This window comes from Manis javanica, chromosome X, assembly GCF_040802235.1.
Source record: "Manis javanica isolate MJ-LG chromosome X, MJ_LKY, whole genome shotgun sequence".
Classification (NCBI taxonomy): domain Eukaryota; kingdom Metazoa; phylum Chordata; class Mammalia; order Pholidota; family Manidae; genus Manis; species Manis javanica.
Window position 1 is genome coordinate 107,652,063 of NC_133174.1, and position 14,720 is coordinate 107,666,782.

Consider the following 14,720-nt stretch of genomic DNA (forward strand, 5'->3'; position numbering starts at 1 on the left):
AAATATGTCATTCACAGGGACAAGAGATAGACGGCAAGTTTGGAAGAAAAAACATGGGACTAGGAGTCAAGAGACACCTATCAGAGCCTTGGCTCAGCTCTGATACTAGACAGCTGAATGACCACAGGCAAGTAACCTCTACTTAGGTGTCACTTTCCTCATCTGTTAAAAGAACAAAAAGTCTTAAGAATCCCCTTCAGCTCTAACATCCCACACAGGAGTTTGGCTCTGTCTATAATCACATGACATGTCACTGACTGTCACTAGAGGGCAAGCACAGGTCACGTAAAGATCAGAAATTCCACACCCTTAAAAATGCAAATGACATCAAGACAATTTGGTACCCGCACAAGAACAGTGGAACGGAATAGAGAGGCCAGACATTAACCTAAGCGTATATGCTCAATTAATATACGATAAAGGAGCCATGGACATACAGTGGGGAAATGACAGCCTCTTCAACAGCTGGCGTTGGCAAAACTGGACAGCTACGTGCAAGAGAATGAAACTGGATCACTGTCTAACCCCATACACAAAAGTAAACTCAAAATGGATCAAAGACCTGAATGTACGTCGTGAAATCATAAAACTCTTAGGAAAACATAGGCAAAAATCTCTTGAATATAAACATGAGCAACTTCTTCCTGAACATATCTCCCCGGGCAAGGGAAACAGAAGCAAAAATGAACCAGTTGGGACTATATTCAAACTAAAAACTTCTGTACAGCAAAGGACACCATCAGTGGAACAAAAAGACATCCTACAGTATGGGAGAAGCATTCCACAGAGAACTGGTCCCCCTGCACCTATCAGGGGTTGACATCCAAAATATATAAAGGGCTCACGCACCTCAACAAACAAAAAGCAAATAATCCAATTAAAAAAATGGGCAGAGGATTGGAACAGACACTTCTCCAAAGAAGAAATTCAGATGGCCAACCGGCACATGAAAAGATGCTCCACATCGCTAATCATCAGAGAAATGCAAATTAAAACCACAATGAGATGTCACCTCACACCAGTTAGGATGGCCAACATCCAACAGACAAAGAACAACAAATGCTGGTGAGGATGCGGAGAAAGGGGAACCCTCCTACAACTGCCGGTGGGAATGTAAATTAGTTCAACCATTGTGGTTAGCAATATGGAGGTTCCTCAAAACACTGAAAATAGAAATACCATTTGACCCAGGAATCCCACTCCTAGGAATTTACCCAAAGCATACAAGTTCTCAGATTCAAAAAGACATATGGACCCCTATGTTTATCGCAGCACTATTTACAATAGCCAAGATAGGGAAGCAACCTAAGTGTCCATCAGTAGATGAATGGATAAAGAAGAGGTGGGACATACACACAATGGAATATTACTCAGCCGTAAGAAGAAAACAAACCCTACCATCTGCAACAACATGGATGGAGCTAGAGGGTATTATGCTCAGTGAAATAAGCCACGCGGAGAAAGACAAGTGTCAAATGATTTCACTCATCTGTGGAGTATAAGAACAAAGAAAGAACTGAAGGAACAAAACAGCAGCAGACTCACAGAACCAAAGAAAGGACTAACAGTCACCAAAGGGAAAGGGACTGGGGAGGATGGATGGGAAGGGAGGGGGATAAGGGGGAAAAGGGGGCATTACGATGAGCACACATAATGTAGGTGGGGGGCCACGGGGAAGGCAGTATAGCACAGAGAAGACAAGTAGTGACTCTCTAGTATCTTACTACGCTGATGGACAGTGACTAATGGGGTATGTGGTGGGGACTTGATAATGGGGGAGTCCAGTAACCATAATGTTGCTCGCATGATTGTATATTAATGACACCATATTAAAAAAATGCAAATGCCTTTTTTTCTTCCATTTTTAAAATATAATCACATGACTAAATCACATGCAAAAGAGAAATGAAATGAGTGTATGAAAATGATGTTCTGTTCCATCCCATTCTGTTAAAACTTTTATAAGGCTTCCCCACTGGAAGAAAAAGCCAAAGATCTTAAGAGACTAAGCATTCATACACAGAGCTGGAGTTGCAGACACTACCCAAAGGAAGGATTTCAAAGTTAGATGACTATTATACTTCTAAATGATCATTAAGGATAATAGCAGCCACCATTCATCAACTATCTCCCTGCTTCCACCCTTCCAAGAGTGTATTTTCAATATGGCGGGCAGAATGACACTTAAAAAGTAAAATCACATCATGTCACTCTGTTCAAAGCCCTGCAAAGCTGCCCATCTCACTGAGGGTTCAAGTCAAACTCCCCATTATGGCCTCTGAGGCCTTACCCAACCAGCTTCCCAGCTCCCTCCTAAATGTCATATCCTATCACTGCCTATGCCAGCCACACTGGAATTCCTGTTGTCCCTTCAACACATCAAGCACATACCTCAGGGCCTTTGTATTTGCTGTTCCCATCTCTCCCCTAGAAGTCCACATAGCTGGTGCCCTCATTTCCTTTAGGCCTCTGTCAAATGTCACTTTACCAGAGATCTTTTCCAACCCTTTCTCTAAAACAAGGACCCCTTACTCTCCTTATTCTTCTTCACTGTGTTTTTGTTTTCCTTTCTCCTTTGGAGAAGGGGTGTTTTTTTTTTTTTCCTACAACTTTTATTACACGGACTTTGGCCAATTTCTACCATTTCTCTTTCGCATGCTCCATTTTTCTGTCTTCATGTCTTGATCTTTTGTAAAATTAAGGTATAATTGAAAATACAGTCTTACGTAGGTTTCATATGAAAAACATGTGGTTACTACATTCACCCTTATTATCGAGTCTCCCCCCATACCCCATTGCAGTCACGGTCCACCAGTGTAGTAAGGATGCCACAGAGTCCCTATCTGTCTTACCTGAGCTACACTGTCTTCCCGGTGACCCCACACACACCATGTGCACCAACCATGATACCCCACAAGCCCCTTCTCCCTCCCTCCCCACCCACCCTCCCCAGCCACTTCCCTTTGGTAACTGCTAGTCCCTTCCTGGAGTCTGTGAGTCTGCTGCTGTTTTGTTCCTTCAGTTTTGCTTTGTTGTTATACCCCACAAATGAGGGAAATCACTGTTTTTGTTTCCTTTACAGCACTTATTACCACCTGACATCTCTCTCTCTCTCTCTCTCTCTCACACACACACACACACACACACACACACACACACACACACACACACACACACACACACACACATATGCAACTGACCCTTAAAACAACACGGGAATCTGATCTGCAATCAGAAATTCACATACGACTTTTGACTCCCCGAAAACTTCACTTCTAATAGCCTACTGCAGAAGCCTTACAGACAGCATAAAAAGCTGATTAATACAGATGTTGTATGTTATATGGATTATATACTGTATTCTCACAATCATGTAAGCTAGAGGAAAGAAACGTTTTTTTTTCCTGTCACAAAGCTTCAAAAGTTTTTCAATCATCTATTGAAAAAAGTTCACATAAGTGGACCCACGCAGTTCAAACTCGTGTTGTTCAAGCGTCCACTGTATATTCATTCGGTTTATTGTCCATCTGCCTCCACAACAAAGTTAGGTTCCTTGACCACAGGGGCATTGTTTGTTTTCTTCACTTACATTCCCAGCACTTGGAACAGTGCCTGGCCCACAGGAAGCACTCAAGAAAGTCATACAAAACGAATGAGAGCTCTACAGCAGACGCTCTACCTCACTTGAGCCTCACAACCACCCTAACAAGCTGGCAAAGTAACTTGGCCAAGGTCAATCACAGAGCTACTAAGTGCAGATCTGGGACACAAACTCAGTTTTATGGTTCCAGAACCCCTACATGTTACCTCACATTATACTACCTCTCTGAAAGAAATCAATGTTTTTATATCCTGAGAAAAACGTTAGGTAATAACATAATAGGGAGATCCCACACAAGTCAAAATTCCTCAGACTTGCCATGGTTGATCTACTAGAAGCAGCCACCACAAGAATCAGTGTCACTGCGGTCCTACGACATGCACTTCAGTCCTACCATGCTTAGGGAATAAATGGAGTCTTGGGTTTTCAATACATTTGAATTAATTACGGTGTTTCTTAAGACTCTCTCCTGATTTTTTCTCTTTGGTTGGTTGGCCCTTTCGATCGACTTTCACCCATGGACACGGGAATCACCTCACGTTTTATTCCAAGCAAAAGTGACTCTGTTTCTCCTGGCCCTTTTCTACACAGCATTCTCCACCCTTACTGGGAGGTCAGCAGGAAGTGTAAAGACCTGAAAAATCAATTTATGGAACTGAAAGGTTTTCATGAGATTTGCAAAAAACATGTTGTCGGATTCTGGCTCTAACATGTTCTTCCTAATGTAGCGACTCTGCTGTCTGCTCCTCAACAGCCACTTGATGAGAAGACACAAAGTGTTCTCTTGAGGACACACAGCCAAAAGTCTTTGTACATGTTAGTTTGATTTCTTTCCCCCACATCAAAACGTGGCAACAAAAAGACATGAGAAACAAACCTTTTGCAGAAAGCTGCTGTTCACTTACCTTTAAATATTTAATGAGCTCCCCTGGAACTTCTTTCCAGCCTGACTGAACCAGCTGGCAGTGATGGAAGAATTTGTGCACATGCAGATCCTGAAAAACAGATGGATGCAGCCCTATGCCATGTGATTCCTTACCCTCGGAACAAGGCTCTCCACCTCTCCCTCCGCTCACATCTCGCCAGCCTACCTATCCGGGTATTCTAACGCCCAGCCTCGGCAGCTGCAGCCACCGACACGTGTGTCTACATCCCCTAGTCCCCTTGACCATCACACAAAGCCAAACCAGGCCAATTCGGTATGTACCCAAGCACACCGAGTAGGCCACAATGTCTGCAAAACTAGTTACCCATTCCGTTCGCTCCTATTTTGACTAGTGTGGTCTCTGAAGTTGGGCTGCTTCTACGTTTTGACGAAATGAGCAGGAAGAGAGGTCTGCACTGACAGGTGAGGAAAAGCTGGCAGGGAGCTGCCAGAACAATAGTCTCGGTGCCCAGTCCACTGCCAGGGCACTGCACCAGCAAGCGGCCAGCTGTCCTATACGGGATCTATATACACTCACTTTGTGGACAGCTTGGACTGTGTCAGGAATTGGAATAGTGAGATTTGGCTTTGGACCTGCCTTCTCTAGTTATTATCTGTGTGAACTTGGGTAAAACAGCTAATGTGACAAAGCTTCGGCTTCTTCATGTATGATGAAATGGTGAAGTGGGCAGGGGGAGCTGAGAGCCACGCCAAGGACTGTGGACTTCATCTCCTCCAGCCATGCCTTCTCAAACTGTGCTTGAGACTTCCCACAGACATCTGACTCTAATTTCACGGATGCTGACGCTAGGAGGAAACTGTACCAGCCATCCATGATCCCCTGATAACAAGTTTCTGTGTTCAACTCCAGTCTAACCAGGAGAAAAGCATCAGACAAATTCCAACACAGGGACATCCTACAAAATGCCAGTACTCTGAAAACCTGACACGGTCATCAAAAACAATGAACACCTGAGAACTTGTCATAGCCACGGGTAGCCTAAGGACATGTGACAATTACACATAAAATGCTATCCTGGATAGAATCCTGAAACAGGAAATCAGGGCATTAAAAAGTAAGAACTAAGGAAATCTGAATAAAGTGCAGACATCAATTAATGATTATGCATCAGTTTTGGTTCATTCATTTTAACAAATGTGCCATACTAATGTAAGATGTTGATAACAGGGGAAACGAGATACAGGGTATTTGGGAACTGTCCGCACCATCCCCACAATTTCTCTGTAAATCTAAAATTATTCAAAAATAAAAATAAAATTCAGTTTTAAAAATGGCAATGAGAGCCTCCACATTCCATTCTGAGTTCTGTGGGGCTCAAATCAGTTACTGGGAATGAAAGGACCTTGTAATTTGAGAAGAATTCTAAAATTTGAGCTATTATGAGTGAGAATGATGTTATTACTAATGAGAGAGTCCCCTTCAGGCCACAACTTCTCTAAGGCTGGAGGAATCGAATGTAGTCCGTTTTAATCCAGACATATACTTGAGTATTAAAACGGACCAAATTCCAAGGATGCAACTTACTTGAGTGTAAATGGTAGACTCTAGGTGGCTTTTAATCTTCAACAAAGGCTTTGCACCATCTACCCACTTAATATCCACATTAGACTGCTGCAAACAAAGGACAGACGTGAGTTTCTGTAACACAGCAATGGACAGACAAGAAATACGTGGCACCTTTATGCATTTCAACATTGTTTTTCAGAATCAAATGGGTCAGCTTCACACAGGGAATTATTGGAGAAAATAACCTGCCTTTACAATAAATGTATCACTAAGTCATTTTGAATTTCCAATTCTTTGCAGGCTGATAACTTTTAAAAACAGTAAAAATGAATTACTAACTAAATGAAATCTTTTAAATGATGCACAGAATCTAAGTCCCAGTTTTTAAAGTTGTTATATGAGAACCAACAGACATGAGGTTTCCTGGTCAAACGTTACAAAGGTTCCTAAACACTCATTTCCCCATGTTAGCTTTGTGGTGGACCAGCATCAGCCCTCAGACCACACTCTGAGCAGTGATCAACTAGACAAAACTATCAACCAGACCAACAGACTGCTACTCTTTAAATATTTCACCACGATTACTTCAACAAATGCAGATACTTCCCTACCCTTCTTGATTCGCCATCATTCAGATTCAAGTAGCCCGGGGGAAGATTGGCTGAAACTGGCAGCTGCTGCTCAAATGTGATGATTCTACCGTCCTTCAGCAAAGGGAACCAGGCAAAGCCGACTGCCAAGAAAATAATCAGCCATGAGAAGTGAAACTGCAAAAGCAAGTAGCTGCACAAACGCCCGACTTCGGGGACCCGGGCAGGCTGGTGATGTTTCTGAGGCTCTGTTTGTGGGAGTCCAGGTGTGGAGCATGAGTACCAGGGAAGTAACATTACTGAGAGACCAAAGTAAGATAATATGTGAAAGAAACACTGTAGAATTTTTAAAGTGCACGAATATCATTACCTTTACGCGTTGGGGGATTAATTTTTGGTAGACTTAAAGAGTCTCACTTAGGAGGACAGAGTTGCATATCGGAGACAATTTCAGACAGCCATCACCATGTTCCAAAGTTTCTTACTGCAGCCCTAAGGTAAGGGACTGTGGAAAATTAAGGCCACAAGTCAAGGTTACATTCCCTATTTATACTAGGCAGTATTTAGTTGGGCAGTTTCCCTTGCCCAACAGAAGGGAGAAGTGTAGGAGGAGAGCGCAGCCAAGGCATAGTGTCTACAACTTGAATCCAGAGAGATTTCCCCCAGTTTCTACACTTCGTAACAGTTCTTCCCAAAAGAGCCTCTTAGCTCTCTATTGGAACACTCATCATGTTCTAGCTAAAAAAGCCAGAGCCACCTGGGTTGCTCAGGTTGAGAAGTGTCAGTATTCCCATTATAGAGATTACTCTGGGCTTCAAGTGTTTACAGCTCTGCTGAAAAAAGGCTTGTTCTGGACTGAGTTTTGGCATATGAGAGAGGGTGTTGGCTAGAGAGCACTTTTTAAAGCCATTGCTTTCTGACTCTGTAAAATTCTTTGTGTGAGTGAGTGAGTGAGTGAGTGAGTGAGTGAGTGAGTGAGTGAGTGTGTGTGTGTGTGTGTGTGTGTGTGTGTGTGTTTACACTGTGAACACAGAAGTCAACACAAATCTGGTTAGAATGTTTTCATTCACGTGTGTAATTTGGCAAATGCTTTAATTCTTAGAGGAAGACTAACATGTTGCTTTCTTTAAGTAGAATAAATGGCTTTCTCAGACTCTGAAACATGCCTGAAGGGCATCTTCACTAGCACAACTTCAGAAACGGTTTACCCAGGACTCTTCTTTTATAAAAAGCAGAGGGAAGTAACACGAGCAGAAGAACCATTCACAAGGACTCTGTCAGAGCAGTTATACTGAAAATTAGACAAATGACAAAAGGTTTCCACTCCAGAAAATAGGAAAATGTATTTCTTATTCTTAGGCAACACTTTTCCTCACAGAAACTTTTATCAGATACCATACAATTTATCTATTTAAAGCATGCAGTTCAATGGTTTTTAGTATATTCACAAAGCTGTGCATCCATTGCCTCTAATTCCAGAACTTTTATCACCCCAAAAAGAAACCCCATACCCCTTTTTCCCCTTTCCTCCTGTCCCCAACAACCACTGATCGACTATCTGTCTCTATGGACTTGCTTAGGCAACATTATTGCCCTGTGAATTAATCAGAGCATGGCCAGAGGTGACTCTCAGTCAAAACTCACACAGACCACTTGGAAGCTGCAGTAGTACAGTGTCAAGTGCATGCCATCTGGCGCAAAGGTGTGAGGCCACTTTAAAGGCTGGACAGTTAAAAGTGATGAGGGGCAACAGAATCACCGTCTCCTGCTCCACTGAGCATCTTGCCCACTGCCTAGAATTGGCAAAAGGAAATAATAATTTGTCTTTCAGGAAGGGCACTGTCACGGTTTCACAACGTTCTGCCAGGTTTCCTCTCAACCCTCAAGGTCCCCAGCCTGAAGGAACTGCACATCCTACGGGGAGAGAGAACAGGACCACATGATCCGCAAAGGGAACTTGCCAATATTCAGCCCTGCTGCCCGCCGGGCACTCAGATGTCTCACTAGCACCTCAAAGTCAACATTAGTCGAAAACCTACCCACAATTCTGCTGCTTGGCAATTCCTTCTTCCCACTTTCAAACCTTCAGGGCCAACTTTGAATCACGTCTCTAGCGGCCAACCATTTGCCAGGTCCACTATATTCTGCCGCAATTCCTTTTTTCTCCATCCTCCGGTCTACTAACCTGGGCCTTTGAAGTCACCCCGTAAGTGACAGTCCTTCCTTCCTTTTTCCTGTTCCAATGCACCACACCCATTGTGTTGCCGCCTGCCCAGATTTTCTGCAAAATAACTCTTACTGGTGTTTATAACCCTTCAATATTTCCATATTGGTGACAGAATAAAATCAAGTCCACAGCCTGGCATTCAAGGCTTTCCACAACCTGATGCGCCTCCTTTTCAACCTTCCTCTGATGGCTCGCCTCCAGCACCCTGTGCTTCAGTCCTCTTGAACTACTTGAACTACTACGTGGCGTTCCCAGTCTGTATTCCTTTGATACTCTCTCTCCCTCTGTACAAGCTGTACCTTTAGCCTGGAATCCTCTGCCTCCTTGCCCTCAATGCATCATCAAATTCTACCCTGCCCATTAAAGCCTCATCAAAACACCATCTCCTCCTGGAAGCCTTCCCGGAGTCTCAGCCACTTGTCCCTCCGCGAGCGGGAGGAATAACTCGCTCTTCTCTGAGATCACATGGCACTACTTTCTTGATAACTACTACTTTCTATCTTGTATGACAGTTGTCTACACTGGTCTCATTTCCCTACTGGATCATACGCTCACTTAAGATGAGCTCTGTGCTGGATTCTCCACTGTGTTCTCCACAGTACCTACCATAAGGTCTTGCACATAATAAATATGCAGACATATTTGCTGAATGAACAATGAATGAATGAATGAATTTAAGACTGATCCAGGCCAGCTGGGAGCTCCATCCCAGGGCATACTGACATCTCCACAGTGGGTGTGGCGCAGTCCATGTTCGAAAGGCCTTGCACGTTCTCCTGTGCTCTCCTAAGTTTCCCACTGGTTTAGCTAAAGCCTTGCCGAATGGGGCCAGGACAGGTGCTTACTACTAAGGCTTATTCAAGTTCTTCGTTCAATCTGCTCTCTTTCTCACCAGAACCATGAGGCCCCCAACCACCCTGCCTCTGGCTCTGGGCTCACTTCCCTTCCTCAGCAGGCAGACCTGGAAAACTCTGGCTGCTGGGCCATTCTACATAAAAGGAATACCACAAACATTACATCACAATATGTGTCTCCCTCTGAGAAGGCCAGTATTGCTTTATGTTGCCTACAGAAGTCCAAGCACACTGGCGAGCATTTAGAAATGACATCTGGTTAAAATGATGATAAAGTGAACATATAACTCAGGTTTCACCAATGAAAATTTTAACTCAGAAATGTACTTTTGGGTAAGGGGTAAGAACTAGTCTGTAGTTTGATGAAAGGAGGTGACATTCTGGACAATTCCATCTCAAATAGCTGCAGAGAGAGACTTAACTATAAAGAGCACACGTACCTGGAGTTTCAACTGTGTCCTGCTTTTTGGTTGTTCCCTTCGTGCTAATTTCACAGCTTACATGGTAGAAAGTGAAAAGCACATGATGTTTTTGATGCAGGTGAATGGGAAGCTCAATTTTAACCTGAAATCACAGCAAAGATGACACAGAGGGCTTTAAAATGTCAGGCTGGACTGTTAGACCCTGAGTTCAGTTTTACTGTATTTTTTCCAATGACATTCACTTTTCTAAATGACAGGCCAAGCAGTCAGAAACAAACATCATTTGAAAGGACTCTAACTGCGTTTCCGGTCAGTTTCAGGTGGACAACGCTATTCTCCCAGCTTGTGAGGGCTGGCTTATTACTTCTCCTGGAGTGCCCAGTGGGTTCTCCGAGATTTCCACACTGCAGCAGGATTTTTCTGACACAGTGGATCAAAACCACACCCTCACAGCCCAGGGTTACCACGTAACTCAGAGTCTATGAATGCAATCCACTTAAAATGTGCTCTGAATCTGAAAGGATATTTCCCTAGGTTCCGGAGACGTGCGGAACCTGAAAGCAGTCTGCAGATTTGGATAAGCCAGATACACGCAGATGATGAGAGGCTGTGACAGAGACGTGAAGAGAGCTACTGGGAACTACATAGAGATGTGGAGATTGACAAGTAGGAAGAAGGGAGGAAAGGCAGGCACAGAGTCAGAGAGGCAGCCTGAGGAGGGACCACAGAGACTGGGAGACGTCCACTCTCCTTCGTCCGCCCAGCACTGCCCAATGGGATTCTGGTGGCCCTGCCGGGTTGCTATGTCTCTTGAAGCACTTCACGTACGGGGAGCCTGCGCACTCCCACACAGCCACAGACAGGAAGAGCTAGAAGGGCCTTCAGAATATCTCTTCCAAATTTCTTAAAGCTGAGGAAATGGGAGACTCAGACAGGGGAAGTGACATGCTCAACGTCATGGAGCCAGTTGTTGCCAAAGCTAGGGCTAGAATCCCAGGTCCAGTCTGGTGTGTTTCCTATACTGCTCTCTCACACGAGAGCCCCTTTGGTCTGTGGGCCGCTCAGTCGTCCACTGTCACCACAGGGCACCAAGCAGGCAGTGGCCCTGGGTTCTCGTATGCTGTTCTCTTGCAATAGAACATTCAGGGGTTGAAAGTGAAGAAAAATTCACGGAAATGACGTAAAAAGGAGAAAAGAAACACAACCCCAGTGTTTCACAAACGTCAAGAGTAATGTGACTTTACCTCATCGTAGAACTCTGGATTTTGGTTGTGATGCGAGACGACAGCATAAGCATTCGTGGTAAAAACAGATCCTGCAGGTTTTCCATAAATACACTGCAAAAGAAGGAAACGGTCACCACTCCCCGTGTAGGTCTTTAAACATGATGCTATGGAACCACATACAGTTAGAGGCATCTGTGAGCCTAAGGCCACGGCCAAGCCACCCGGCTCTCATCGTGAGCTTGTAAATTCCGAATCATTTACAGTCACTCCAGACATTGCCTAACTTGGTAGCACGGACGCTTCCGAATTTCAGGCCGTCGAAGAAATAATTTCAAACTAGTGGACAGGAGAGGTTGAATACAGCTAAACTCGGGAAGGGAAAACTCTCAGAGCAGGCCTGTGCAGCTGACTTCTCTCATGCTACTTGCTTTTCTTCATATGAGAGGCTCTCCCCTTCGGCCAGTTGGCAACATTTGCTCACTGCTTACTGGGCACTGATGGTAGGGCACGGTGAGGAATGAAAAACAGAAACAAACAGCAGACACATCCCTAGCCTAAAGGGATTAAAGACTGAATGTCCGCTAAGCTACAGACAAGCTTACCGTTCTCTCACTTTATGGGCCACATTTTAAAAGTCTAGGGCTTTCTGTTATACCAATAAAGTAAACGTGAGGCTTTCTATGGTTCCATGGAAAGACCCAATTTCACTTCCAGTGTGAGCTGTTCACTTCTCTAGGCCTAATAAAGCTCGAGGATGAATACAGAGTCAGCATGCCAAGGAACTAACTGAAACTCCATGAGAATGAATGCGCAGCCAACTCTCCTTAAATACGGTCATATGGGCAATTTGCAGGAACTGCTGAGAAGTAACCTAAGAATCTTTAGCATACAAAAGGGTACTGCATGGGGCAAAGAGAACAGTTACTCCCACCTCCACTGACAGGAAAATAAGAGAAAATACACCTAATTGGAGCCAGCTGATCCTTAACTTAAACTGCTCTGTGAAAAAAAATAATCTCTTCTCAAAGGTAAGGGCTATTCAACATTCCAGCCTCTTTCCCCAGGTGGTCTGAGTGGAAGACTAGCCATCCATCTGTCTGATTTAGGCTCAAGCTAGAGAAGCAGGGAGCCAGACAAATACTTCATGATGGTTAGATGTTCCCTGGCTTGCTTCTTCTCGGGCCTCTGATTAACGGTCTAAGGACCTGTAACGTGAGGGGACTGGGACATGACAGGTATGTCACGATTGCTGTATCAGACAACAGGGAAATTCTGCTTTTCATAGATCACTAAAATTCAGGTTTGGAGGCACCAATTGGCCAGTCACAAAGTGTAAGTCCTTTCTCAGATCAAAGCTGTCATGCTGTGCTTCTGTCGGCTCAAAGCCTGTTCAGGCTTCAAGGAGAAAGGAGTTTATAGGCCCCTGATGGTACCATTATAAACTGTCAGGTCACAGTCCTTGTGACTGGGCATCAGATCAATGTAAACTCAAAGTGGAGCAAAGGCAAAAATCTGGCATATGAAGAAGCTTCCCCGTTTTTAAAGCTAAATGCTCCTACTTCATTTGTTATTTCTTAATATGTAATTAATCCTCATAGTTGAAGAGTAGAAAAGACAGTATTACATCTGTCCCTTTAACACGTTTTCTTTTTGACATTTAAACAAATTAAACCTAGCAAATAAAACTACCAAGTACCAAAATCTCTCTCTCTACTAAAAATGGATGCTTATCAACATCACCAACAAACCTTCAGAGGGCCACCATCACTTTCATCTGAATCCCGGAATTCCACACAAACAGCGATGTTCCTCGCCTAAAATGATTAATTATTTAAAATGAGCCACAAAATGAGAAGGTTATAAATAACAGTTTATACCCCAAAATTTAGAGTTCACACTGTTTACCTTGGCAAATGTTTTCTGGCTATCATATTTTAATTGCAAGGGATATACATACAGATGGTTTTTGTAAATAGTAAATGGATAACAATATTTTGTCATTTCTGGAACAAACTCTTCAACCTCCACAGTAATATTTTGACAATTCTTTTCAAAAGGCTTCAGGGGCACATATGAAGAAGTAATACAATCTACAGCAGGGGAAGAAAAAAAAAAAGAAGGCAAAGATAGTACAATGTTGCGATCATTAACATATTCCAACATTTATAAAAATACATACTGACTGTCCATCAGTACATGAATGGATAAAGAAGATGTGGTACATACACACAATGGAATATTATTCAGCCATAAGAAGAAAACAAATCCTACCATTTGCAACAACATGGATGGAGCTAGAGGGTATTATGCTCAGTGAAATAAGCCAGGCGGAGAAAGACAAGTACCAAATGATTTCACTCATACGTGGAGTATAAGAACAAAGAAAAACTGAAGGAACAAAACAGCAGCAGACTCACAGAACCCAAGAATGGACTAACAGTTACCAAAGGGAAAGGGACTGAGGAGGATGGGTGGGAAGGGAGGGATTAGGGCAGGGAAAAATAAAGGGGGCATTACGATTAGCATGTGTAATGTGGCGGGAGGCGGGGGGGGGGGGGGGGGGGGGCCCGCCGCGGGGGGGAGGGGGGGGGCGGCGGCACATGGAGGGCTGTACAACACAGAGAAGACGAGTAGGGATTCTGCAGCATCTTCCTACACTGATGGACAGTGACTGTAATGGGGTTTGTGGGGGGGACTTGGTGAAGGGGGGAGCCTAGTAAACATAATGTTCTTCATGTAATTGTAGATTAATGATACCAAAATAAAAAATAAAAATGCAGACACACACACACACACACACACATATATATATATATACACACACATTCTGACTGTGTTCTCAAAAAGTGATTTAGCAAACAGAAGTCTCAGTGATTGACCGGAAAGTCATACAACCACTTTAAGAACCCAAAGGGGCAACGTGGAGTAGCCTGATGCTGATTTTAGTGGAACCCTTCAAACCAGACGTGGATTGCAATTTCATTCTCAATGTAGAGGTAGAGTGATTTGCCAAATATAACACATTGTAATTTTCACAAATTTAAACTCTGCAAAGAAATCCATCACAGTTTTCCTCCTGTGGCTGCAATTTAGTTTTCACTGCAAATTTTTATTGGTATCAGGGAAATCACAGTAAATTTATGCCTCCAATTAGCTCATTGCCAGTCACTTTGAAAAAGTTAACTTGGTGCAGGTGCAAATTTTTCACCTAAGACATAATGGAAGCCTTTTGAAACGACAGATCTTATGATGTGTTACCGACGATAAACTCAATACTCCCAAACGTGAAAAACACAGAGCCTCCAAGAAGTGTCAGCAGCATGTATTGAAAAAGCCACCGTAGTCAC

General features: G+C 43.6%; 1 protein-coding gene across 1 annotated transcript in view; it reads right to left on the reverse strand.

Moving 5' to 3' along the window:
• Positions 1-14,720, reverse strand: part of DOCK11 (dedicator of cytokinesis 11) — a 168,240-nt gene that overhangs the window by 75,331 nt on the left and 78,189 nt on the right. Inside the window, 7 exon segments of the mRNA XM_073227341.1 lie at positions 4,507-4,596; positions 6,073-6,159; positions 6,666-6,787; positions 10,166-10,289; positions 11,392-11,484; positions 13,122-13,187; positions 13,279-13,463. Of these exon segments, the coding sequence (XP_073083442.1) occupies positions 4,507-4,596; positions 6,073-6,159; positions 6,666-6,787; positions 10,166-10,289; positions 11,392-11,484; positions 13,122-13,187; positions 13,279-13,463 (767 nt within the window).